Source organism: Lissotriton helveticus, chromosome 1_1 (assembly GCF_964261635.1).
Source record: "Lissotriton helveticus chromosome 1_1, aLisHel1.1, whole genome shotgun sequence".
NCBI lineage: Eukaryota > Metazoa > Chordata > Amphibia > Caudata > Salamandridae > Lissotriton > Lissotriton helveticus.
In genome coordinates this window covers 635891536-635918764 of record NC_136057.1, presented here as the reverse complement: position 1 = coordinate 635918764, position 27229 = coordinate 635891536, and the positions used below count along the sequence as shown (strand labels likewise).

Sequence of the window (27229 nt, the reverse complement as noted above, 5' to 3'; positions counted from 1 at the left end):
ACTATGTTTTGTGAGGCGGAGAGAAAAGAGGCCGAACAAGGGATGTTCAAGAATAAAAAGAAAACCAATGGAACCCAAAAAGCTGGTACTAGTCAGGCTAACGGAGGCGGTATCTCCATGAATACCAAACTTAACACTCTAGAACGTCTTTACGAGCGTGAAATTAGAAAGTGGTGGGAGGCCACGTCACTACAAAATTACATAGACGTTGACCGCGTCCCAAGGGGATTAAGAATATATACTATCCCCGCGTACGAAAATCCGGACCCGGAGTTGCTGGATGCTTGGGCGGAACACACAGCTGCATCCTGCAAAGAGAGTCTTAGAATATTAGTACGCTTTGTCTGGAGCGATAGAGAGAAGGCCTTGACAAAAATCAAAGAATTGGAAGATGAATTAGCAAAGGAGGAAGATCAGGCTACTCTTGTAGAAAAACGTGATCAAATTAAAAAACGCCTTAAAAAATACGAACAAAAAATTAAACAGCGCAAAGAAGAAAAATTTGAGAGGGACGAAAATGATTATCAGATGGGAAGGGTGTTAACTTTTGCTAAAAAATATGATCGCACAAGGAAACAACTAAAGCAAAAGAAAAGTGCACCCGCCTCTGCAGAAGCTGTGACCTCTGAATCAGATGTCAACGCAAATGATGTGGTAAGCGATGATGGAAGTGTGGAAACTCCTTCTTTTCACAGAGAGTTCCAAGTCATGCGCAACCAACAATTAGAAGGAGGCAGGGGCAAACCCCCGGACAACGCGGGAGCAAGAGGAAGACGAGGCGCGGCGGCGGTGGGAAGAAATCCATTAGGTTCACCACCAGTCACACGGAGCAAGAAGAACTTCTATCAGAAGAAGACTTAAGTGATCACCTCGCTCACACTGACCAGGATAATCTGTCCGTCATCAATTTAACAAACAAAGCGTTGACTGAAGAAGAAAATTCCATTCTCAAATTGGGCTTATCTTTCTGCCCACGAAAGAACTTTGACTTTGCACAAACTAGAATAGACGTTTTTAAATTCACTAGAAAATTAAAGCTGCATAAATTCTTCAAACTCAAATCTCAGAGTGCCAACTCCATGCCTTCCGTGGATAATGAAGGGGAGGGTTTGAGATGCCGTGATTTGGGAGGCTTACGTGCCATTGAAGGTTTACATCAGGAAATAAATAGAGGGGAAGATGGAAACATCAGTAATACCCAAACACTTACGCATCTGGACATACAACAGAAAAGTGGAGGCAGTATGTTCAAACCGACCTCTACTTTTTTACCTATTATGAGCACAGATGCTATAGATACATTTTCAGATGCGGTTTTAAGAGATCTTACAAGACTAAGAAAAACAAAGTCATACGCGTTCTCTAGTGATAATTTCACTAAACAACAGCAGAATGCTTTACAAACTTTGTGTAAAAACTCTGATCTGGTCTACAAACCCTCCGATAAGGGAGGTAACATCGTCCTCCTCACTACTGCCCAATATGAAACTGAGGCTCTTCGTCTATTAGGAGATGTCAACACCTACAAACCTGTGGACAACAAAGTATATAATCAGAGCGTGGTGGATTACCATGACATGATATCCAGGTGGTACAAAGTCAATATGCTGAATACCGATGAATATCTGTACTTACGTTGTCTCAGTCCTGTAATTCCAACATTTTACTACCTTCCCAAGGTTCACAAAGACTTACAAAATCCTCCAGGTAGGCCAATTGTGGCCTCTAATGGAAGTCTTACTGAGAATCTTTCGATTTATGTTGACTCCTTCCTTTTACCTTTGGTTATGTCTTTGCCTTCCTATCTGCAAGATACCAAACACTTTTTGTCTATCATTGGTTCAGTCATTTGGAAAGACACATATTGCATGCTGGTTCTTGACATCGCCAGTTTATACACATGTATAGTTCATGGCGATGGTCTTAGAGCTATGGCCCATTTCCTGGAGAAACGTCCTGTGTGTTTCTACGAGCATAATAAGATGCTGATGGAGTTTATGAATTTTGGTTTGAATAACAACATCTTTCTTTTCAGCAATCAGTTATATAAACAAACGTCTGGAGTAGCTATGGGAGCTTGCTCGGCTCCTAGCTTTGCCAATTTGTTTGTAGGCCATTGGGAAGAACTGGCACCTTGGGGCCAAAATGAGAAATGGACCAACATGATCATACAATGGCATCGTTATATAGATGATTTGTTTATTATTTTGAATTGCACGTTGGAAACTGCCAATGAGTTTGTTGAGGTATTGAATCATAATGACAAAAATTTGAAATTCTCAGGTGAGATAAGTAAAACCACTGTCAATTACCTTGACCTCACAGTGTATGTGGACCAGGAAGGCTCTCTGCAGACGAAATTGTTTAGAAAAAAGACTGCTGGTAATTCCACTCTGTATGCCACCAGTAGTCATCCACGCCAACTAATTGAGAGTATCCCCTATGGGGAACTCTTAAGACTGCGGCGAAACAATTCCCATGATGTTGATTTTGAAAAGGCGGCGGCCGCTAGTCTTTTGAGATTTAAAAGAAGAGGATATAAAAATGGGGTTCTGACAAGGGCTTTGGAGAGAGTAAAAAAGATTAAGCGGAAAGATTTGTTACAGCCCAAAAACAGTAAATCTTTGAAGACCGGGGCATTTCGTTTGATTACAACTTTCTCGCGTAATGCTGGTCAGATCAAGAAAATCTTGAAAAAGAATTGGAATATTCTTTTATCGGATAATGTCATCAAAGCTGACCTGCCGACCAATCCTTTGGTCACTTACAGGAAAGCCAAATCCCTGAAGGATCATTTAGTATCCAGCCATTACTCTCCTCCTGTAATTACCCCTAAAATGCCGGTTCTCAGCGGCTTCTATCCCTGTGGTCGGTGTAAGGCCTGTAAGTTTAGTAAGCGGACGCTTACTTTTAAGATACCTGGGTTGGCCACACCGAAAAAGATCTTGAAATTTCTGACTTGCTCCACCCCTTTTGCTATTTATTGCCTCACTTGCCCGTGTGGTTTAAAATACATTGGCAGTACCACGAATGCTGTAAAACTGAGAATATTGGAGCACATGCGTGCTATTGCCAAAAAAGATGAGGCTTACCCTGTGGCAAGGCATTTCGAGAAGATGCACAATAGCAACAGGGATCTGTTGTCGTACATCTGTCTCGATAGTGTACCAGCTAGCATTAGAGGAGGGGACCGCTTACTTAAGCTTCGACGCCTGGAATCTAGGTATATAATTGATTTACAGACCAAGATTCCGAGGGGTTTAAATATGCATGAGGAGCTATCAGTACACTTGGGATAAGAATTGTATTTATTTCTAAGACTCTGCATGTATTATAAAGGTGACCGGCATGTTTTGATTTTACTACAGGCTTGTGGTTGTGTCTACCAGTGATAAGATGACTAATTTGGATTCATTTAATCTTTAATTGTGACTGTTTTCTTTAAATTTTGAACCATTATAGAGGATTTTGGCTATTGATATGTCTTTTGTTGAGATGACATTGGACTAGGGGAGCATGTAGGCTTTGCACCCATGGATCAGCCCATCAGCGGGCCATATTTTTGTACCTTTATGGTAATGTTCATGCTGTCTGACATGTCATTATTGTGATTTTACAGTTGTTAAGCATGGTTTAACTAGATCGAATTTCCATGGGGTATGCTCTGACATCAGCCTTCATTGTTACACAGGATGTTACTAGGATCGTTTTTTGTGCCCATACAGGGCTATATAAAATGCTAATATAGCAATTTACATGTTAATATATGACATGATATGACAAGATGGTTATTTTGTATAAGTTAAGCACTTTCCATTGAATGTATATACACTGTAAGATGGCCGCTGTTTATCTGAAAATATGCAGTCCGTCTTTACTTTCCATTACATCCTGACAAGTTTAAATTGTTTGCATGTCCTCGCTTCTCTCACAACTTGACAAAGCCCTACGGCGAAACGCGTCGTTGCTGTTTGTTCCGCCGTAATAAACTGGTTGGAACAACCCCTGCGAGTGCTGCTTTCCTTGGTAATTTCATTCTCCAGGATTGTGCTTTGATATTTTGAAACGGGTACACCCCCGTTATGGCGTGCACCCGCCCATGAGTGCAACCGGCTGGTGTTTGGGAGCTGATATATATATATATATATATATATATATATATATATATATATTTATATTGTGCTCCAAATTCTTCCCCACTAGCCAAAGAATTATCCACACTCACGGGGCTTATATCAAAAGGTTGTTTTATTTTCTCAACAACAGACAGACGCGTTTGCGTTTCGGCATACAGCCTTTCTCGATGTCAGTGGCCACTAGACATCGGCATGTATTTAAAACATTATCCCCGCAATAAAGGAAGGGCTATAGCTTACTGGCATTCACCAGCGCCATCTTGGAGTGATATATGTTATCATGAATACGATCGCTTTTATGTATGTTATCCATTCCCACATACAATATATTCACTCCATATCCCAAGTAAATTCAGATATGCGAGATGTGTACATTTCATCATCATGACACATTTGCTATTCTCGTTTTTATATATTGAGTTACTCGGTTTTTTAACAAAATTGAGCCGTGTATCGGCTAATATCCTTCCTTAGATGTAATTCAGGTCTGTATTCAAACAAGTCAACCATTAGCATATCATTTTTTCTATATAAACATTCTTATACTTTTTTTCTTATTACATTTTTTCTTTCATTTTTTTCTCATTTTTTCATATCAAATTCATATTTGTGTTTATAGAGCCCACCAAGGAGCAACTCTTCATTCGACAAAAGGATTATGATTTCAAATTAATCTATACTCCAAAATGATAACATTGTTTCATCCTGGTTCACCTTAAAAACAATGTTATTTATATACATATATACAAATACATATGTATACACGCGACAGTATAGTATGAGAGTTATCGCGGTCCCCGCATCTATGGCAGTGTCATCAATTCATTATTCATTATTCATGTACCAGTATGAACCATGAGATCTTCCCCACTATTCATACCCCAAGGGGTTTTGGTATGGAGGTCAATAATGTACCTCGATTCCAATCTCCGAAGTTTCTTTAAACGGCCCCCCCCTCTGATATTATCAGGAACCAAATCAAGTCCAAAACAAAGCAACAAATTCCGATCACTTTTGTGCTTTTCCGCAAAATGTCTTGCGACCGGATATGCTTGGTCCACCTTGTCTATTGCCCTCATGTGCTCTAATATCCATATTTTAAATGGGTGCACTGTACTACCTATGTAGCGCAACCCGCAGGGGCAGACAAGACAGTACACCACATAGGGTGTGCTGCAAGTAATAAACTTGCTGATTTTCTTGACCATGCCGGTGTCTTGGATGGTGTATGTAAGCGCTCTTTTGCTGTTACAACACGCTTTACATTTATGGCAGGGGAAAAAACCTTTCATGTCTTTGAGGGTACTGGTCTTAGGTGGTATCTTTTCTAGATGACATCGTACCAGTTGATCTCGGATGGACCTGGCCTTTTTGAATGTGACCAAAGAGAAATTGGGAACATCCTCCCCTATGACATTATCCGTTTTAAGGATGTGCCATTTCTTTTTCAGCATGTGTTTTAAATGATTTGCCTCTGCTGAATATGGGGTAATCAGTCGGAATTTGCCTCCTTCTCTTTTCTTGTTCTCGTTTTGACCCAATAAATTATCCCTTGTCATTGTTCTTACTTTGCACAGTGTTTTGTTCAGGGTGACAGGATTGTAACCCCTTACTATGAATCTGGCTACGCTCTCAGATGCTGCCTTTTCAAAGTCACAGTCGCGTGTGCAATTTCTCCTGAGTCTAAGTAGCTCCCCATAGGGGATGCTTTGCACTAGTTTGCGGGGGTGGCTGCTTGTTGCATACAGTATCGAGTTACCAGCCGTGGCTTTTCGATATAAAGAAGTCTCGATCTTACCCCCAACAACTTGCACTCTCAGGTCCAAGTAGTCCACCGCCACTGGACTAATTGTCCCCGAGAAGTGCAAGTTGTAGTCATTGTCGTTTAAATTAGCGATGTAGTGACGTGCAGTCTCTTCTGTCCCTTGCCAGATGATAAATAAATCATCGATATATCGATGCCATTTTATCACCGAGCCACCTGATATATCGTCCCTGTAGGTTCTGGGCACCTGCTCCTCCCACCTGCCAATGAACAAGTTCGCAAAGCTGGGAGCGAAGCAGGTGCCCATCGCCGTACCAGACACCTGTTTGTAATACTCTTCTTCAAAAAGGAAAATGTTGTTAGTTAAACAAAATTGTAAAAACTCAATCAACATGCAGTTGAGTTGTGCATATCTTAACTGCCTTTTCTTTAAATAGACAGTAACCGCCTCTATTCCCTTTGAATGTTCAATACAGGTGTAAAGACTCGTTATATCAAGTACAACAAGTAGGTAGTCAGATTGCCATTGTACATTTTGGATTTTATTCACAAAATCCTTAGTGTCTTTCACATAGGAAGATAGCTCAGTCACCAATGTTGCTAAAAAATAGTCAAGGAATTTTGAAATATGTTCAGTCAATCCCTGGACCGAAGAGACAATTGCTCTCCCAGGGGGATGCAATTTGTCTTTATGTATTTTGGGAATGTGGTAAAAGGTGGGGCAAGTAGGGTTGGAGTTGCGCAGATATAAATGTTCTTCATTCCCAAGCATTCCTTTATTAAACCACTTATTTATGAGTTCATCATATGCCTGGATACTTTGTTGGTATACTTTGAAAGTGGTTTTTTTATAACAACTACTATCCGATAATTGCCTGATAGCCTCCAGGTGATATTGTTCCCTTGTTTGCATCACCACATTCCCTCCCTTGTACGAGGGTTTTATTATAATGGACTTGTCATTGGCCAGTGTGTTCAATGCGGTTTTCTCATCCTGTGAAAGATTCCTTCCTTTAATGTGTGTCCTCTATTTTTAGCGGAACTGTAGGAGATCCTTCATCATTGCCTCTGAAAAAGTATCTAGGGCATCAAATGGCATCTGTGGGTTGAAAGTAGAGCATGGCTTAAATGGACTTTCTTCTCGATCTTGCTCTATCCCCACATTGATCGCACGTTGTACCACATCATGGCTCATTGCATCATCCATCATTTCCTCATTCCTTAAATCCTCCAGTACTTCCAAGCCTGGGAGATCATTGCCAACAAGGTCGTCAGTAGCTGTTAGTCTCGCTGTTGGCTTTTTGTTATCCTTCAAATGAGTTCTGATTTTGAAGTACTTGTGTAGTTTCAACTTTCTTACAAAACAAAAGAGATCAATCCTAGTCTGGGTATATTCAAGACGGGAATCAGGGCAGAATGTCAATCCTAGACTTAGCACTTTATATGAGTATATATATGTGGGGCACATATAATATAGTGTTTCCGGGGTCCCGCGCATGGGCGGGAATATTCTAATGCTTATGACTTTGATGAGGATACCCCTGGAAGAGAACTAGGATTACAGGTAAGTAACTAATCCTTTTAGAAGGAGATATGCTTCTTTGCACACTGGGAAAGAATATAGAGGGAAAAAACTTGTCAACTGATGAGCAAAATTTAGGATCTCTTTTGAAAGGTGGAAAAACAAAGAAACAGACGTCAGTGTGCTTGGGTAGAGCCTAAATTCATGCTCCAACTGTCACTTCTGGGGGGGAAACAGTCCAATTGGAGCTGAACAACAACGCCTACCGACATGTGGGGACAATTCTGAAAAATCGTCCAGGTTCAGCCTGGGGATATTTTAAAGGTGAGTAAGCCGAGGTTAGAAGTATCAATCAAAAAGTTTCATTTCAGATGTATATAAAGCTTATAGGTTCAAGAAAAAAAACTTTCCCCCAAATGTTGAAGATTTACGTGGTTCAGTCACAAGAATAATACACAGCTTAACATGCCACTATATACATTAAAAAAGAAATTAAGGGTGCGATGAGTCAAATAAATTTCAGACACTAGTTGTACATAAAATGCCTAGATGTTTCTAAAAAGAGTATCATCCGGTTTTGTGGGTTACATGGCTATGAATTGATTTGCCTATCATTTATTTGATAGAGTTGCACAATAAAGAAGTCACAAGGGCTGCATCCATTTTAGTCAGTTAGCAGATCATGCAGAGTAAAAGTCCCTCACATTTACCGATTTCTTCTCACTTAACTTAGCATGGAGTACCGTTAGCACACATACATGGTCCTACCACAAAATGAATTTATGCTGAAAGTTTTATGGCTGTTCATATATCTTGCAGCATGTATTTAACTTTACGGTTACTTGCTATTTTCCAGGTCTCAAAAGAAGGCTGAATAACGGTCTATGTACCAGTTTAGCTTTAGTTCGTGTGGGATGTGGGCTTAGATTTGAATCCCAAATGTGCTTTTTTGGACTCAACGAATCCCCATTTACCTATTTTTGGCACTTTGATTAGTCAGGCCCTATGAAAGGACTATAGGAATAATAGTGGTCCGTAATGTCTAGTTTTTGTTGTTGATTTTATGGCAGTGCATGCTAACAAATTGCTCACCTTCAGGTAATCTTAATTGGATACATCCAGATGGGCACTATAACTGTAGCTACTTCACAAACAACCATGAGTTTACATGAACAAAAAGAACTCCATGGAGAGCTCCTATATACTGGACCCTGTTTGGATGAACAAGGGGCTTTTTCCTGCTCGAGAGGAGCAAAACACAATGATGAAGCATGCTATACAAGTGGGTGAGGGTGTTTCTGTCCTGAAAACAGAATTCTTTAAAACCTTGGAAGAAATATACTAAATTACAGGTTAATATTGTGGAAAGTCATGCCTTTCATTTTTGGGTACCGTATATAGCCCAATTTCCAACAAATGGCTGTGCCCTATGCGTCTGGTTGCCTAGTGCTGAAAGCATGGCAAAAGGAATTGTCTTGGGTAGCTACAGACAGACAGACAGACAGACCATCCTCAGTGCTATTTGGGAGAATGTGTGTGGTCATGAGCAGGTCTGAAGCTACACAATGCTAGGTTTTGGGTCATAATCATAGTGGGAGTTAAGCATTGTGGTTTTTTTTGTTTGTTTTTTCTTTAACAAGGGGAGGCTAGGTGACAGTTATATATTGTGATTCATTACACCATTCAATAAAACGTTAAATTACAGGAAGATCAATAGAAATTGTTACATTTTCAAAAGTACTGTAGAGAACACTTGCAGTCCTAAGAAAAAATGATCACAATATCATATTTTGGTTAAAGGTGAACAGGAGTAATTTTCTTGATAGAATGCCAAGGGGGCAAAGTAACCTTACCGTTAGTGTAGTAGTATTTTCATCATCTGACCACTGAATAAAGAAATGGAATGGAAAGAAAATGTTTGTAAATTGTGGACACAACTTATTTTGCAACTCTGAAATACTGTATTGAAATTTGCAAGGTTAGTGTGTACAGAGCATTCAATAAACGTTTGTTTCACCCACGTGCCTTCCCATCAGATATTTCACCCAGAATACCAAAAACTCTCCAATCTTTCAATAAGCAATACAAACAAGTTACTTACCCTCAGTAATAGCTTATCTGGAAGAGACTATCTTGCAGCAAGTTCCTTACCTTCGAAAACTCCCCAGGCATCAGACTGGATCCGGAAACGTTTGTTGAGCAGTACTCTTGCACAAAGTTAGATGGCATGATTCAGATCCACGTGTCGTTGTCCGTGCCGAAAGCGGCTCAAGCGTTACCAATATAAGCACCACCTCAGAGCGATGGCTTAAGTTTCTTCGCAAAACTGTCCGCACCAGAAGCACAGAGCCACGAGGAGCACTGACCACTGGGGTGCAAAGCCAGTGGTCAGTGCAAAGCGGTGAGGATCAGTAAGGAATCTGCAGCTATATAGTGTTTCTACCAAATAAGGCGGTACAAGGGCAAGTAACTTGTTCATCTGATGGAGACTTCTAGCTGCTGATTCCTTACCTTAGAATACATACCCAAGGAATACCTCACCAGAGGTAGGCTGCAATACAAATTAGACTAAAGAGTCCTGTAGGACCAAACTGGAAATGGCCGTCACGCAGGATCCGACTGTGTAGGCAGTAGTGCTTTGCAAATGTGTGCAAGGAATTTCACGATGCTGCCTCAGAGATATCCACACATGAATTCCGCAGGCTAAGGCAGTGGTCACAGCTTTGCCTCTGGTAGAGTGAGTGCGCAAACCCTCAGGGGACTTGCTTTTTTGCTAATGCAAAGCAGATTTAGATGAAGAGAACGATCCATCGCAAGATGGTCTGCTCCTGCACTGCCTTCCCTTTCTTGGCTCCGACATATCCCACGAAGAGCTGATCGTCCACCCGGAACTCATGACTACAGTCCAGGTAAACCAACAACGTTCTATTTGGGTCCAGGCGGTGGAGTGTCTCCTCTCCTTTAGAGGGGGGAGGTGGAGCATAAAAGGCAGGCAGAGTGATGGACTGGCCTACATGGAAAGGAGTTACTACGTTTGGTATGATGGATGCTCTAGTTGAAGGACTAGTTTGTCTGGGTAGAAGTTAAGTTATGAAGGATTTGCAGATCGTGCCTGTAACTAACTGATCCTTAGGCAGATGTTCCCGCCACTAGGAAGGCTGTTTTGATGATGAGAAGTCAGAGTGGATAGTTGTGGAGTGACTCAAAGGGAGCGCACGTGTTGGACTGGTTGCTGGCAACCAAACCAAGCCAAGCCATATCAATCAGGCGCAACACACACCTAGGTGATACAATAGGACTTTAATAAAACACAAGCGCTCACTGAATGGGACTGCCTGTATGGGCTATGTATGGAGACTTACCCTTATCACTATACAGGGGTTTTTCAAATGACCAGCAAAAACTTCAAACCTTACTGTGACAGAGACTCTACCAGCAGCGCTCTGATTGGACGAATGAGGTCCAATATGAAGACAGCAAACAGTATATGAAAGCCCCGCGAAAATTCATCCGGACAAACACGAAGCTGGCAATGAAGAAGGCGTTCGCTGAAACGCATCTCCTAGGTGTTTTTATAGTGATTTTGTACCAGCTACCCAGTGGTGGCATTAAACTTACCTGAAGTAGTCCCGGGCAAGTGTCAACCCCGTTTCTGTGCTGAGGCGGGATTGGTTTTGGATAAATAAATAAATAAATATACATCTCAAAAGGGCACGCCTCTCTCCATCAAGATAGCGCAAAACCTCACACAAGGTTTCAAAGTCAAATAATTTATTGTGGCAACGCATTTCGACCGAAGAAGGTCTTTGTCATTGTGGAAGACAAAATGGAAAAAGAAGCAAAAAGGGGGTGGGTCGCACACTACTCACACACCGGCGGTGTCGCCCCTAAGGACTCTGGTTAATGTAGTTATGTGTTCCGCGATGCATCATCTTTCGATCTTCTGCTGTCTTCGCTGTCTTCGCCATCCCTGGACACGTGTTTCGGGGTATCACCCCTCATCAGCAGGGATAGGCCATTTTCTGGGGTTGCCGATGGCTGCCAAATATCTGCCAGGTATAGTACCACTCAGGCGCGTAGGTGCGGGGTCCCAGGCTCGTCAGCCGGCTGCTCAAGGGAGCTTAATGTTACAAAAAGGGGGTGGGGTCGCACACTACTCACACACCGGCGGTGTCGCCCCTAAGGACTCTGGTTAATGTAGTTATGTGTTCCGCGATGCATCATCTTTTGATCTTCTGCTGTCTTCGCTGTCTTCGCCATCCCTTGACACGTGTTTCGGGGTATCACCCCTCATCAGCAGGGATAGGCCATGTTCTGGGGTTGCCGATGGCTGCCAAATATCTGCCAGGTATAGTACCACTCAGGCGCGTAGGTGCCGGGTCCCAGGCTAGTCAGCCGGCTGCTCAAGGGAGCTTAATCTTACAAAAAGGAGGTGGGGTCGCACACTACTCACACACCGGCGGCGTCGCCCCTACGGACTCTGGTTAATGTAGTTATGTGTTCCGCGATGCATCATCTTTCGATCTTCTGCTGTCTTCGCTGTCTTCGCCATCCCTGGACACGTTTTTCGGGGTATCACCCCTCATCAGCAGGGATAGGCCATGTTCTGGGGTTGCCGATGGCTGCCAAATATCTGCCAGGTATAGTACCACTCAGGCGCGTAGGTGCGGGGTCCCAGGCTCGTCAGCCGGCTGCTCAAGGGAGCTTAATGTTACAAAAAGGGGGTGGGGTCGCACACTACTCACACACCGGCGGTGTCGCCCCTAAGGACTCTGGTTAATGTAGTTATGTGTTCCGCGATGCATCATCTTTCGATCTTCTGCTGTCTTCGCTGTCTTCGCCATCCCTGGACACGTGTTTCGGGGTATCACCCCTCATCAGCAGGGATAGGCCATGTTCTGGGGTTGCCGATGGCTGCCAAATATCTGCCAGGTATAGTACCACTCAGGCGCGTAGGTGCGGGGTCCCAGGCTCGTCAGCCGGCTGCTCAAGGGAGCTTAATGTTACCTGGCAGATATTGGCAGCCATCAGCAACCCCAGTACACGGCCTATCCCTGCTGACGAGGGGTGATCCCCCGAAACACGTGTCCAGGGATGGCGAAGACAGCGAAGATAGCAGAAGATCGAAAGATGATGCATTGCGAACACTTTACTACATTGACCAGAGTCCTTAGGGGCGACACCGCCGGTGTGTGAGTAGTGTGCGACCCCACCCCCATTTGTAACTTTAAAGCTCCCGTGAGCAGTGGGCTGACGAGCCTGGGATCCCGCACCTACGCGCCTGAGTGGTACTATACCTGGCAGATATTGGCAGGCATCTGCAACCCCAGTACACGGCCTATCCCTGTTGACGCGGGGTAATACCCCGAAACACGTGTCCAGGGATGGCGAAGACAGCGAAGATAGCAGAAGATCGAAAGATGATGCATCGCGAACACTTTACTACATTGACCACAGTCCTTAGGGGCGACACCGCCGGTGTGTGAGTAGTGTGCGACCCCACCCCCATTTGTAACTTTAAAGCTCCCGTGAGCAGTGGGCTGACAAGCCTGGGATCCCGCACCTACGCGCCTGAGTGGTACTATACCTGGCAGATATTGGCAGCCATCGGCAACCCCAGTACACGGCCTATCCCTGCTGACGAGGGGTGATACCCCGAAACACGTGTCCAGGGATGGCGAAGACAGCGAAGATAGCAGAAGATCGAAAGATGATGCATCGCGAACACTTTACTACATTGACCAGAGTCCTTAGGGGCGACACGCCGGTGTGTGAGTAGTGTGCGACCCCACCCCCATTTGTAACTTTAAAGCTCCCATGAGCAGTGGGCTGACGAGCCTGGGATCCCGCACCTACGCGCCTGAGTGGTACTATACCTGGCAGATATTGACAGCCATCGGCAACCCCAGTACACGGCCTATCCCTGCTGACGAGGGGTGATACCCCGAAACACGTGTCCAGGGATGGCAAAGAAAGCGAAGATAGCAGAAGATCGAAAGATGATGCATCGCGAACACTTTACTACATTGACCAGAGTCCTTAGGGGCGACACCGCCGGTGTGTGAGTAGTGTGCGACCCCACCCCCATTTGTAACTTTAAAGCTCCCGTGAGCAGTGGGCTGACGAGCCTGGGATCCCGCACCTACGCGCCTGATTGGTACTATACCTGGCAGATATTGGCAGCCATCGGCAACCCCAGTACACGGCCTATCCCTGCTGACGAGGGGTGATACCCCGAAACATGTGTCCAGGGATGGCGAAGACAGCGAAGATAGCAGAAGATCGAAAGATGATGCATCGCGAACACTTTACTACATTGACCAGAGTCCTTAGGGGCGACACTGCGGGTGTGTGAGTAGTGTGCGACCCCACCCCCATTTGTAACTTTAAAGCTCCAGTGAGCAGTGGGCTGACGAGCCTGGGATCCCGCACCTACGCGCCTGAGTGGTACTATACCTGGCAGATATTGGCAGCCATCGGCAACCCCAGTACACGGCCTATCCCTGCTGACGAGGGGTGATACCCCGAAACACGTGTCCAGGGATGGCGAAGACAGCGAAGATAGCAGAAGATCGAAAGATGATGCATCGCAAACACTTTACTACATTGACCAGAGTCCATAGGGGCGACACCGCCGGTGTGTGAGTAGTGTGCGACCCCACCCCCATTTGTAACTTTAAAGCTCCCGTGAGCAGTGGGCTGACGAGCCTGGGATCCCGCACCTACGCGCCTGATTGGTACTATACCTGGCAGATATTGGCAGCCATCGGCAACCCCAGTACACGGCCTATCCCTGCTGACGAGGGGTGATACCCCGAAACACGTGTCCAGGGATGGCGAAGACAGCGAAGATAGCAGAAGATCGAAAGATGATGCATCGCGAACACTTTACTACATTGACCAGAGTCCTTAGGGGCGACACCGCCGGTGTGTGAGTAGTGTGCGACCCCACCCCCATTTGGAAAAAGAAGCATTGTCACATGGGAGGACAATGAGGCAATCCAAAACGAAATGAAGGGTGAGAAGGCACTTACTGTCATTAACCCCTCCTACCACAACCTGACCACCACTGAACAATCTGAGATCTTCTTGTCTTTTTTACCATTGACAGGATTGAGAAAACAGCCCGAGGTGACAACAGGGAAAGGAGGTTGGGGCAAAAGGAGTCGGAATACATTATTCTACTCGGCAGCAAGCACCCAGGAGGCCTCAATGAGAGTGAGGGCTAATGTGGTACTTTACTGAAGTTTTTCTCATTCTCTCCCTTTCAAACATGTCCTTTGACCTATTCTAGCCCATGTCCAGCTTTTCCAATATCAGGGCAACTACTACAATTGTGTCCTTTGTTGATTACCCGTTCTTACTTATTTTGCACGTTTGGCTGCTCTGTCAGAGCATGTGATCACTTTTTCATTTATTTGTCGCCTATGTTAGTTAGGATTGTACTCCATGAAAATAGGTGCTACTTAATTGCATCACTCAAATGATCATGACAACACTGGCCACTTGGCCATTATTGTCAACAAATGTGGCTGGATTGTCAGATTGGGATCTGGCCACATGACAGTCTGTATTGTTTTAGCAATACACAATGTTTTCTGTCTAACTAGTCACTTGGCTTCCTGTTCTGCTTTCTGTGTCAGCCACATCTTTACAACTCTTGCTCGATGCCACATGGGATGCAATATGTTTGTTAACGGCGTGCACATAACGCGTGACATGTTCACTGTGGATTTATTAGTGATAATGGGTTTCCTGCTTTCACAACAGAGTCCATGCCATTGTTGGGCCGATTTTCAATTCTTGCTTATGATATTTATCTCACAATTTGATGCAATATCCTACACATGTAGATGTTACCATGTATTCAGTCTGTTTTTTCTTAATTTTCTAACACAGGTGACATGGTGCTTTGTATGTATTTTTTTACTTTCTATAAACTTTTGTGTTTGGCTTTTAAGCAGGTTCGGCACTATTGCCAAGATGGCTGTGACAAGAGGGAGTTTGTAAACCCCAGCGAGTGCAGAAGATTCGCCATAGTCTGGCGATGGTGGATTACAGTCTGTGGTGAGCCCGACTTCAACAGCTAATTGTCGAGGTAGGGGGAAGACTGCAAACCCTGACCTCTGGAGGTGCGCTGCAACCACCACCATTACCATGGTGAACAACTAAGGAACGCTGGTAAGGCCGAAGGGGAGCAAGGCAGACTAAATTGCTCCTGGTCCACGTGAGCCGCAGGTAACAGCTGTGGGCAGGCTGGACGGAGATGTGAAACTATGCATCCTGCGAGTGCAATGCTACCATCCAGTCTTCCAGGTCCGGGGCAGACATGATCCTGAATTTCTCCTTTTTCAGGAAACAGGCGAGAAGGTGCAGGTTTCAAATAGGATGGAAGCCTCTGTCCTACCTGGGCACCAGAAAGTCGCAGGAATAGCAACCACAACCAACATATGATGCTGGCACCCTCTTTGTAGCTCCCTTGGCGAAGAGTGCCAATAGTTACTGAGGGAGCAAGGAGAGGTGGTCCTCTGTCAGCCTGTCGCAAGTGGGGGGCATGGGGAGGCGTGGTCACAAATGGGAGGGAGTAGCCCCTTCGGACAAGCTGTAAATCCCAATGGTCGGATGTTATTGACCTTCAAGGGTGCAGCTGAATGCATACACAGCCCCTCACTGAATGCCCATGATGGTTGAAGGGCAAACTAAAGGGATTTGGAGGCTGCAGCTGCCGGGGAGGTGGTGGACTGGCCAGACTACAGGCTGCCTGCCCCACAGGGTCTGTGGGAACTGCATACTCAGCTACAAAAAGAGTGTGGAACTTTGTAGCTGTGGTGACTGGGAGTGTAGAGACGTGGTTGAAGGCCCATTTCCTGGCACTTAAATGGGAGGAAGGCAGACTGTGGTTAGCGAGGGGCCATGGAAAGGCCCAATGTCCTGTCCCTAGCCCTGCTGTCTTTAAAGAACTCCAGTGCTAAGTTTGTCTTCTCTCAGAACAGATGGGAGCCATCAAAGGGCTTAAACATTAGCGAGACCTGGACATTGTCTGAAAAGCCAGTGGTTCACAACCAGGCATGGAGCATAAGGGCCACCGAAGATGAAAACTATCTGTCCATCGAGTCTGTTCTGTCCAGCCCACATCTTATGGTGAACTTGGTTGCATGCCTCACATCAGCTATTGCTTGAGAGCGTATAGCTCAGGCCTCCTCCTAGACCATAGGCAGCACGGGTGCAACTGAGTCCATATCATATGGGGGTTTTGGCCCAAGAGGCACGTGGTGATCACTGACTGCAGCACCACGCTGGCAGAAGAGAACATTCTCTTCACAAAGGTATCCAGACTTTTGGACTCCTTATCCGGTAGAGTGGTAGGGAATGCGCAGGGTTTGATTTTATAGGTGGAAGCTTGGACCAGGGTGGGGTGCTGGAAGAGAAAGCTGGGGTCCCCTGGTGCAGGGCGATGGTGGCGGGCAACTGTCTTATGTAGAGGGGCCCCCTGTGCAGGGCTTGGATCAGGTCCCAAGTAGGAAGTCTGCAAGGGATTGATTAAATGGAAGTAATGGTTCAGTGGGGGCAACTGCTGGCTTAAGCCCCTCTGTCGGGATGTTTGTCTTGACTGCCAGTGAGGGTTGGACCTCAGGTGCCCTCTGCACCACCACTGTGAATGAGGCACCCTCTTCCGTAGACCACACCAGTGTATGGGAAGATGTCCAGTCCACTGGAATCTCCCAAATTGTACGAGTTGTCCTTGGATCTTCTAATAGTTCATATCCATAAGGGTCTGCAGACCCCTCCCAATCATCACCCAATCTAGGCCTGTCAAAGGAATAAGACATTGGCTCAGATATGGGTAGTCTGCCCCCAGTTGGCCCTTAAGCAGATGCTGGACAACGCCCGTACAGCTTCATATCAAGAGTAGGGAATGATGATGAGGCGGAGCCACTGCTTGCCATCAGTGGAACGGAGGGGCATCAACACTGTAGCGGCGCCGGGGAACATAGAGGTCACTCCAGATCAGTCAATGGATCCTTAGGGCCCAAATGGGGCGGAGGGCGAACCCGATTGTGATAGACCAATTAGGGTTCCCTCCCACACCCATGGTGCCCAAGGTCGCTTGGGAGGAGTTGGACTGGCCAAAGATAAGGTGAATGACCTTGAAAAATTGTTTGAATTGGTCGGAGGCACAGAGATAGCAGAGGCGAAGACTCCAAAACAGGGCTAGACCTCGAGTGCCGACAACCCCGCAACTTTTCCGAAGACTTGAGCTGCGAACTAAAAGACCTCTTCGACAACAACTTCCTTTTGTGATACCTACTTGAATTTCCCAACGACTTAGAGTGGGACAACAATCGTCGGGTAAGATTTCGCGAACAACCTCAGGATATTCCTCACAACAGAGTGCAACGGAGTTGGTCAATGTTAGGGCAGTGAGGAGCTAGAGGGACCACTCCCCAACACCTTAGGATGCATGGCACGGTAATCCTCGCATGTCTTAGCATCCTGACCTTAGGCCAGTCACCAATGACAAACCAAGTAGAGGTTCATCCCTGACTTCTGACAGTGACAGGCGCCATATGTTTAAAATATCCCTTTCTGGTGGACCTCCTTCACACCAGAAGACAAAGTCCTGAATAATCTTCAACAAAAGGTCAAACAAGCATTGGCATAGCCAATAGGTCTCGCTTTTGGGACCTTATAAGTGTTTAGCCATGCAACAGTTGATGTTGTTGCACCAAGGATATTGTGCTGCATAACGGCGAGCTGTGAATCTGATAAGTGTTAGGACAGAGTGGGGGGCAGGTGGGTAAGCACGGCGAGCTTTGAACCTGATGATAAGTGTTAGTGGAGAGCGGGTGGCAAGCACGGTGAGGTTTTGAACCTGATGATAAGTGTTAGGACAGAGCGGGGGCATAGGGGTAAGCACGGCGAGCTTTGAACCTGATGGTAAGTGTTAGGAAAGAGCGTGGGGCAGAGGGAGCAAGCATGGCGAGCTTTGAACCAGATGATAAGTGTTATGACAGAGCGGAGGCAGAAGGGGTAAGCACGGCGAGATTTGAACCTGATGATCAGTGTTAGGACAGAGGGGAGTAAGCACGGCGAGCTTTGAATCGGATGATCAGTTTTAGGACAGAGCGGGTGGCAGGAGGGTAAGCACGGCGAGCTTTAAACCTGATGATAAGTGTTAGGACAGAGCGGGGAGCAGGAGGATAATCACAGCGAGCTTTGAACCTGATGATAAGTGTTAGGACAGTGCGGGGCAGGGGGAGAAGCACAGCAAGCTTTGAACCTGATGATAAGTGTTAGGACAGAGCGGGGGGCAGGGGGATAATCACAGCGAGCTTTGAACCGGATGATAAGTGTTAGGACAGTGCGGGGACAGGGGGATAAGCACGGCGGGCAGGGAGGTAAGCACGGCAAGCTTTGAACCCGATGACAAGTGTTAGGACAGAGCGAGGGCAGAAGGGGTAAGCACGGCGAGCTTTGAACCTGATGATAAGTGTTAGGACAGAGCGGGGCAGAGGGGGTAAGCATGGCGAGCTTTGAACCGGATGATAAGTGTTATGACAGAGCGGGGGGAAGAGGGGGTAAGCACGGCAAGCTTTGAACCGGATGATCAGTGTTAGGACAGTGCGGGGCAGGGGGAGAAGCACAGCAAGCTTTGAACCTGATGATAAGTGTTAGGACAGAGCGGGGGGCAGGGGGATAATCACAGCGAGCTTTGAACCGGATGATAAGTGTTAGGACAGTGCGGGGACAGGGGGATAAGCACGGCGGGCAGGGAGGTAAGCACGGCAAGCTTTGAACCCGATGACAAGTGTTAGGACAGAGCGAGGGCAGAAGGGGTAAGCACGGCGAGCTTTGAACCTGATGATAAGTGTTAGGACAGAGCGGGGCAGAGGGGGTAAGCATGGCGAGCTTTGAACCGGATGATAAGTGTTATGACAGAGCGGGGGGAAGAGGGGGGAAGCATGGCAAGCTTTGAACCGGATGATCAGTGTTGAGACAGAGCGGGGGCAGTGGGGTAAGCACGGCGAGCTTTAAACCGGATGATCAGTTTTAGGACAGAGCGGGTGGTCGGGGGTAAGCACGGCGAGCTTTGAACCCGGTGATAAGTGTTAGGACAGAGCGGGGGGGCAGGGGAGGTAAACACGGCGAGCTTTGAACCGGATGATAAGTGCTAGGACAGAGCGGGGGCAGAGGGGTAAGCATAATTGCTTTGAACCTGATGATCAGTGTTAGGACAAAGTGGGTGGCAGGGGGGGTAAGCACGGCGAGCTTTGAACCTGATGATAAGTGTTAGGACAGAGCAGGGGGGCAGTGGGGGTAAGCACTATGTATTAGGGTAAAGTGGCCTCTTCTATACATGCCTAAAGCTGCTAGTTTAGAAGCTTGCAATGGGTCCAGCCTCCCTTCCCCTCCCCTCTGAAAAAGGGGGGAAAAGGAAGGGAGAAGAACTGCAGAGCGAACCTGCTGTCAGACTCTAACCTTGAAGCCTAGAGGTGGGGGCCAGAGAAGCGAGCAGCCCAGAGAAGAAAGAGAGACAGGGACACTTGTTTTCAAGAAATGAAATGCACTGTTCATGCCCTATTAATAAACTTCCATGGCATGAATAGTGGTGAGGCTTGCAAACACGAGCAATTTCGCTCCTCCCTGTCCAAAGGGAGGGGTCGAAAGGAAGGTTCGCGCTGGGTTGTTTTCAACTTTGGAGATAAGGAGAATGGAATGCAGAGGGAGGACTGAACAGCCAGGGCCTGTGACCCATGACGAGAGAGGAAAGCTATGTGGTGCCTCTGCTCGTAAGCGCGTGCCCGCGCACATGCACGCAAGACCTAGGCCACAGAAGCATTTTCTGAAGCCCTTACTAAAAGTCTCGCCAGAGCACAGCGCATGCGCTGCTCTAGGCTCAACGTAAAAAGGGTCACTCAAAAAGTGACTGATGGTAGCTCACTCTGCATGTGCAATGACTGGCACGGAAAGGAAAGAATGGACGTCAGCATGCTAGGGTACCACCAATATAGGCACCATGGACGTCACTTCTGATGCGGATGACGCCACACGAAGGCAAACAACGCCACTTAGTTACGTGCAGGGGTACTGCTCACCAAAAGGTTCTAGATCCAGTCAGTCGCCTGAGAAATATATATATTTTTTTTTTTAAACCTGTTTTTATTATTTCGTAACACAGTTATAATAGTACAGGTCTATCATATGGTTGACAATGCAGATTAACTACACAAATTTGTGGTAGTTTACATGTGGAGTGTGGGGTTTGTTTCCCCTTGACAGTTCCGTGTAGCAATTAGTTTTTTTAATAAAATGAAAAAAACAGTAAACTGCATAAATCAGTAGAACCAAGGCAGCAATGGTGGGGATAATTCCTCTCTTAAGGGGTGACGTGGAATAATCTAGCATGGGATTTTCATCACTCAGTGGTGTGGATTGTGTCGGGCGTGAGAGAAATGTGCCACGCTAATCTCTAGTGTGCACCGCACGTGTGGGTGGAGGGTCGGGAGCGGTTCTATCAGAGTCTTGGGTTGATGTGTTACTTGCACTGCTGTGTGTCGGCGGTGAGTTGAACCTCGTTATTGCCCAGGTGCTCAAGTGTGTGTATTCTCTCAAAGATGCAACCCCATTCATCCAGGTCTAATTCCGCATTCTCGTCCGCGCACACTGCTTGGATGCAACATTCTTCAGCTGCTCCCCAATGCCTTACATCCGCCTTCCATCTGCTGAGACTGGGGGGTTATCTGCACGTCCAATGTATTGCGATGCGGCGCTTGGCCAGGATTATGCCCAGGAGGGTGAACCTATGTTGTATGCTCACCCCTTTTTACGGCGTCGGGAGCACCCCCCGGAGGCATTGTTTGATCGACTCCTCGATGTGTACGCCCATGGCCTTCTGGAGTGCCTGTATAACTTGCTGCCAGTATGATCGCAGTCTAGCACATGTCCGTGTCATGTGTATAAAAGTGTCAGGATCACTCCCGCAGCGTGGGCATGCGGCAGAGCGATTGTCATTAAATCGTGCCAGTCTTTATGGAGTTAGGGAAGTATGATGCACATAGTAGAACAGGGTAAGCTTGAACCGAGCATTGTTGGCCACTCTACGTACCTGCGCAAATGCCCTACTCCACTCACCGTCGGGGAGTGGGGAAGGTAGGTCTGCTTCCCATCTGTCTTTAATTGGGGAGACCGCAACTGTGCAGGCTTCTTTTAGGGCTTTGTATACCCGCAAGATCTAGAGGTACCTGGGTCTAATAGTAGTACAAGCATATGGGACTCTTCTGACTCATCCGGGCAGGAGGGCCAAATCTCACGAACTGTACGTGTTTTTTTTGCGTACTGTAAAATATGTTTTGGCGGTACATGAAACCACTCACCCCCTCCTCAAGGGTTAGGGAGGTCCTGTTCGCAAACAGGTCTCTCGCCATCATACATCCCCCTCAGCCCATTTGGTTATGTCCATAACCGACTGAATTAAGTGGAATCCCTGCAATCACTGAAATGGAGGCGCAGTGGCACATGGGGCCCTGCAGATAACCCATGTAACCACCTGTTCCCTAGCTTCTATTACTAGTCAGCCTATGTGTGGGCAGTCTCTCTGTGCTCTCGAGCCCATCATGAGCCATCTTGGTAGGTCAGCACCACTGCTTAGGTCAGACAGCAGTGCCTTTCTCAAGATGCATCAGTCTGCGCACCACTGTGCAGCATATGGTAGAAGCCTCACATAGTAGTAGAGTCTGAAATCTGGGAGTCCCAATCCTCCCATCTCAGTGTCTAGCTTCAGCACTTCTAGTTTTACCCTATTTCGTCCCCTGGCCCACACTAACAAAACCAGGAGGGAATTCAGGGTAGCAAAAGTGGATGTGGGGATCCTGCAAATTGAGTTTTGCATGGCGTATAAACATCGGGAGATCATGACCATCCAGGCCATGGCCAACCGGTCAATGACGGAAAGGGGGACTGTGTTCCAGAACCGATTCCTTCAGCCCTGTGATCACCACCTCCATGTTCAGGGCGTATTGGGCTTCTGGTGTGTGTGCCACTTGTATGCCCATATAGCGAAAACTGTCCCTCTTCCAATTGAGATCCACATCAGGCTAGTCTGCATTGTTTTACCCTGATAGTGCGACCAATGTGAATATGAGGAATGTTTGGTGGTTATGTGTAGGCCTGGCACCGTTCCGAAGGCGGTTAACACCTCCAGGAGTGCTGGTATTGCCTCCTCCAGCTGCTGGACATATAGGAGTGCATCACCAGCATATAGGTAGACATGCGTGCGTCCGTCCACTGTGATACCCCATCTGTTCATGTCACACCTCAGGCTGATCACCAATGGCTCCACTGCAGGGCAAAGAGGATAATGGGCAGCCCTGTCTAGTGGCCCTTGCAATCGGTATGGTCCTCGATGCTAGGCCGCCATCTGAGGAATAATTTAAGGTAAAGAATCTGCAGCTAGAAGTCTTCATCAGATACAAGCTACCCCCTATGTATGAATACATCAATCATACTGATGAAGTGGCTTAACCTACTACAATTTGCTTCTACATTCCTTAAAAACTGATGTAAATTCCATTTCTCCAAGGGGCTGCTAAGAGAATCTGAATTTTAACATAGCAACAGAAACAAGTATTAAGCATAACCTCTTCCTATAATTTCTATTCTAAGTAGCAGAACTCAAAATAAGAATGTTGTTCTATTAAAATCTACGATGCTCACTCACATAATCCTCTGCAATGCTCCAAAGACTCTACAGCTTAATATCAATGGAGCATGCAGCTCATCTATAATGTAAACTTAAACAAGCATTTATTAGATACCAGACCACTATAAGCAAATAAATTCCATCAGTGACCTTAATGCAAATCTTACGCCATCAAACAAGATATGGACTAATGGAATGGTAACAATATAATGCTAATATTTTTCCAAACTATTTCAAAGACGAAATAATTGTGTCAACACAAAGTTTATTATATTGAAATCACTGATAGGTTACTGATTAGGGCAAAGTGGGCGAATAACACTAGCCCAGATGTCTAAGTAAATCTTGATTACCCTTACACACGACTGGAGAACTGGAATTTCGTTGTCAGGAGGGTAGTTTTATGCATGTTTATAGGCCTCAAATAACCAACTAGGAAACATAATTAATCAACTGAAGTGAAAAGAAAAGTAAAGGGTAGTGCACATTTATATCTTTTACTCCGGCAACAGACACAAACACATTACTGCTCAGTAAGCAATAAGTAGCTCAGATCTCTACCAGTCTCTTCTGTTTAATTTTCACCCATCAGGCCAAGCTACAAGATGAAACCACTCAGTAAGTCCATCAACAACTGATCTTACCCTGGCAGACAAACCTCTTCCACAAGCTGTTCATAACCCTTTGGATAACCATCACACACAACGTTGGACATTGTTCAAGAATCAAATACAAACAAAAACAATCTTGATTCAGTTTTAGCCTCTCTCATAGCCACAAAGGTTACATCATCCGTCTAAAAACACTTTACAGCTAAAATTCTTCCGTCATATATTCTTCAAATGGGAACACAATGAGAAAAAAAATCACCAATTTAATGAATGGTGCATGAGAGAAAGAGAAGAGATTTCAGTAGTCAGATCTAAAACATGGTAAGAAACCTGCTGACATTCCATGGTAAACTGCAGATTGCCTAACCTGTACTGATACCAAAAGTCAAATATTACCCAATTTGACATAATAAAAGGACCTCACCACTAAATCCATTCTGACTGATAATTCTAACCACCTCGCCCTCAGATCTGATTCCACATTTGGTCTCAGTGCTCCCTGAGTTTCCCCAGGGCGCCTGCGACACCGCAGCAGATCAAAGCCTTTAGGGGGCCATGTTGCAGATGTTTGCCACTTTTCAGGTTCCCACTGGCACCAATTACTAAATTGCAACCGGTTAGCTTTGATTCAGATTCGAATCCTGAGGTCTCACGTCAGTGGGCACACCCTCACAGGCTCCGTTATTTTTTTTGGTCTCAGATTCTGAACAAAGCTTCACACTACTCAAAGATGATGATGGGAATGATTAAGCCCCCACATTATAATGATGACAATTTGACATGGAGTTACAAGAGGCCAGTGGGCTTGGTACGTCCCCCATTACAGAGTGAAACTAGCCACTTGAATCTCCAATGGAAGAAAGCATCATTTGCAATGGTGATTAAACAAGCAGCTAAGGGATTAAACGTGCAACTGCCCTCCATTGATGGCGGCGGCCCTTCTGTAGTATCCATAAGAAAACGTCCCTACAGAAATCTTACAGGCAGGGCCAGCCACATCTGAGCCCTTGCTCCCAATCAATGAAGCGCTCACTGACACATTAAAGGGCACATGGTCAAAACCATGTTCTTGCCCACCTGTGAATAGGCATGTGGTCAGACTCACAGGTTAGCACCTGAGGACCATGATTTTCTCACTAAACATCCTACTCTGGAAGGATGAAGGCTTCGGCCCACTTTAGATCGTCACCTTCTAAATGCCTTCCTGTGGAAGGACAAATTCAAAATGCTCATGCTGGCCTAGGGTTGCCAGCTCTTCTCAAGTAACAGCCACAATCTTTTTCAGGGAGAATAACAAACAGTCACAAAATTAACTTGTGCTTTACCCTCTGGTAGTTTGCAACAAAAGAAGTCAGGGTTAACTTAGAGACAGTGTGTAAAGTATTTATGCAGCACACAAACAGTAATAAAGCGAAAACACAACACAAGAAAATCCCCACACCAATTTAGGAAAATAGAGTGAGGTTTAATAAATAAAAATACACCAAAACAAGAAAAATCCAATCAGAAGAACTGGAAATATGCAGTTTTAAACATTTTGATAAAAGTAGCTCCAAAAAGGTGCAAAGTGCTAAGTGAGTCTGGTTGCGCAAGACCAGAACAAAGTCACAAGTTCAGACTGACCAAGCTGAGGATGTCCTGGTGCGCAGTCTGCACCACATTCGCTTTGCGAGGCTTCACTTCGCCCAGCGTCTTTTCCAATGAAGCTGTGCAGTGAGGCTTTCAGGTGGTTCCGATGAGCTACATGGCAAGGTTTTTCAGAACTGTGCATCGCTAGGCATCAGTTCCGATGAAGCTGGTAGTTGTGTGGCGAACCCTTGCGGGGTTTTGCGTCGCTCAGAGTAAGTTCTGATGAAACTTCCAGCAGTGCAGCACAGCTTTACTGGGCTTCCTGTCGTATTGAGCTGGCTTTGGTGGAACCTTTAGGTAGGCCAAGAGGAGCTCTCTCTGATGCCAGCCAAGGGCCCAGGACCTGGGGAAGCAACACGTAGGGATCAAGAGCTCACTCCAGCACAGACCAGCAGGGCTCAGGCAGGTCCAGTTGCAGGTCTATGCAGGTCCAGTGCAGCAGGTCAGCTGGGCAGTTTCAAGGAGGGCTCTGGAGCTTGTTGTGCCACTGTAGTTCAGAACAGGACAGTCAGCTGACCCTTAGAGTTACTAGGTAGCCTTGGGTAAAGAGAGCAGGTCCAGTCTTCCTTCTCAGACAGCAGGGCAGGCATCAGGCAGCAGAGCACGTCCTCTAGTAGGAGGGCAGTCCTTCTGTAGTATCCACAGGTCCAGGTGTGTTCTGAGGAGTGGGTATGAGGGTCTATTATACCTGGTGCCCCCTTTGAAGTGGGAGAAGCTTCTGGAGTTTTACCCCACAGAAGTGTCTGGAATTTCCTGCCTCCCTGCCTTGGTCCCAGTCAGTCTGGGTGCACAAAAGGCTGGTGTGAAGTTCTTTGTCTGGGAGCTAAGGCGGGGTCTTTGACGTGGAAGTAGGGCTGTTTACAGCTCTGCCACGCCCCACCCCCCACACACAAATTACTGAGGATGACCCATCCTGACAACACCCAGTCCCCCCCTTTGTGATACTGGCTGGGAGGAATACACAAAAAGCCATCTGCCAACTACACCTAGTCAAGTGACTAAGGATACAGGCACCAAAGAGTTAGAACAAGAAAATGCCCACTTACTTTAAGTGATACCAAAGGGGATGATGGACGGAGCGTTTGAGCAAATCAAACATTCACCCTCAGTCAACTGATCTGGGTTTAATCCATCACCATTCTTTAGCTCACTCCACCACCCCAGTTCAGACATGGTCATATGCAAATCAGTCTGACCCTGTGCCTCATGGGAACAGTCCAGCCCGAACTGCCAAGCCATGTCTTCCCTGGACCGGAAACAAGCATCCTGGGACCGGTTTCGGATTCATAATCCTCATCAGCCAGGCTATCTTGAATCCAGTGGTAGAGTGAGCAAGGGACCCACGTCTGGGCATACCCTGCTAACTCAGGGCGAACAAAGCGATACCATGTCTGAACTGTGGTGGCTTGGTGAGCAAAACAACGATGGATTAAACCCAGATCTGTGACTGGGGGTGAATGTTTTGCCATTGTGCAGCATTCTATCCATCAGCTTGTGTGTTTTGCTGTTCACTCTATGTGGGAAGGGTATGCCCAGACGTGGTCCCGTGCTCACTAAGCCATTGGAGTCAAGCTATCCTGGCTGAAGACGGCTGATAGCCAGAAACCGGTCCTAGGATGCTTGATTCTGGTCCAGGGAAGACATGGCTTGGCAGTTCGGGCTGGACTGTTCCTATGAGGCACAGGGTCAAGACTGATTTGCATACGGCCATGTCTGAACGGGGGTGGCTTGGTGAGAAAAATAACTATGGATTAAACCCAGATCTGTGACTGAGGGTGAATGTTTTGCCATTGTGCAACATACCGTCCATCAGCTTGTGTGTTTTGCTGTTCACCCTATGTGGGAAGGGTATGCCCAGACGTGGGT

At 46.3% G+C, this 27229-nt stretch overlaps 1 protein-coding gene across 1 annotated transcript in view; it reads right to left on the bottom strand.

Annotated features, from left to right (window-relative positions):
* The window catches only part of CDC123 (cell division cycle 123), a 458927-nt gene that overhangs the window by 275769 nt on the left and 155929 nt on the right, over positions 1–27229 (bottom strand). Inside the window, exon 4 of the mRNA XM_078674168.1 lies at positions 9277–9309. Within this exon, the coding sequence (XP_078530294.1) occupies positions 9277–9309 (33 nt within the window). The remainder of the gene's footprint in view (positions 1–9276; positions 9310–27229) is intronic.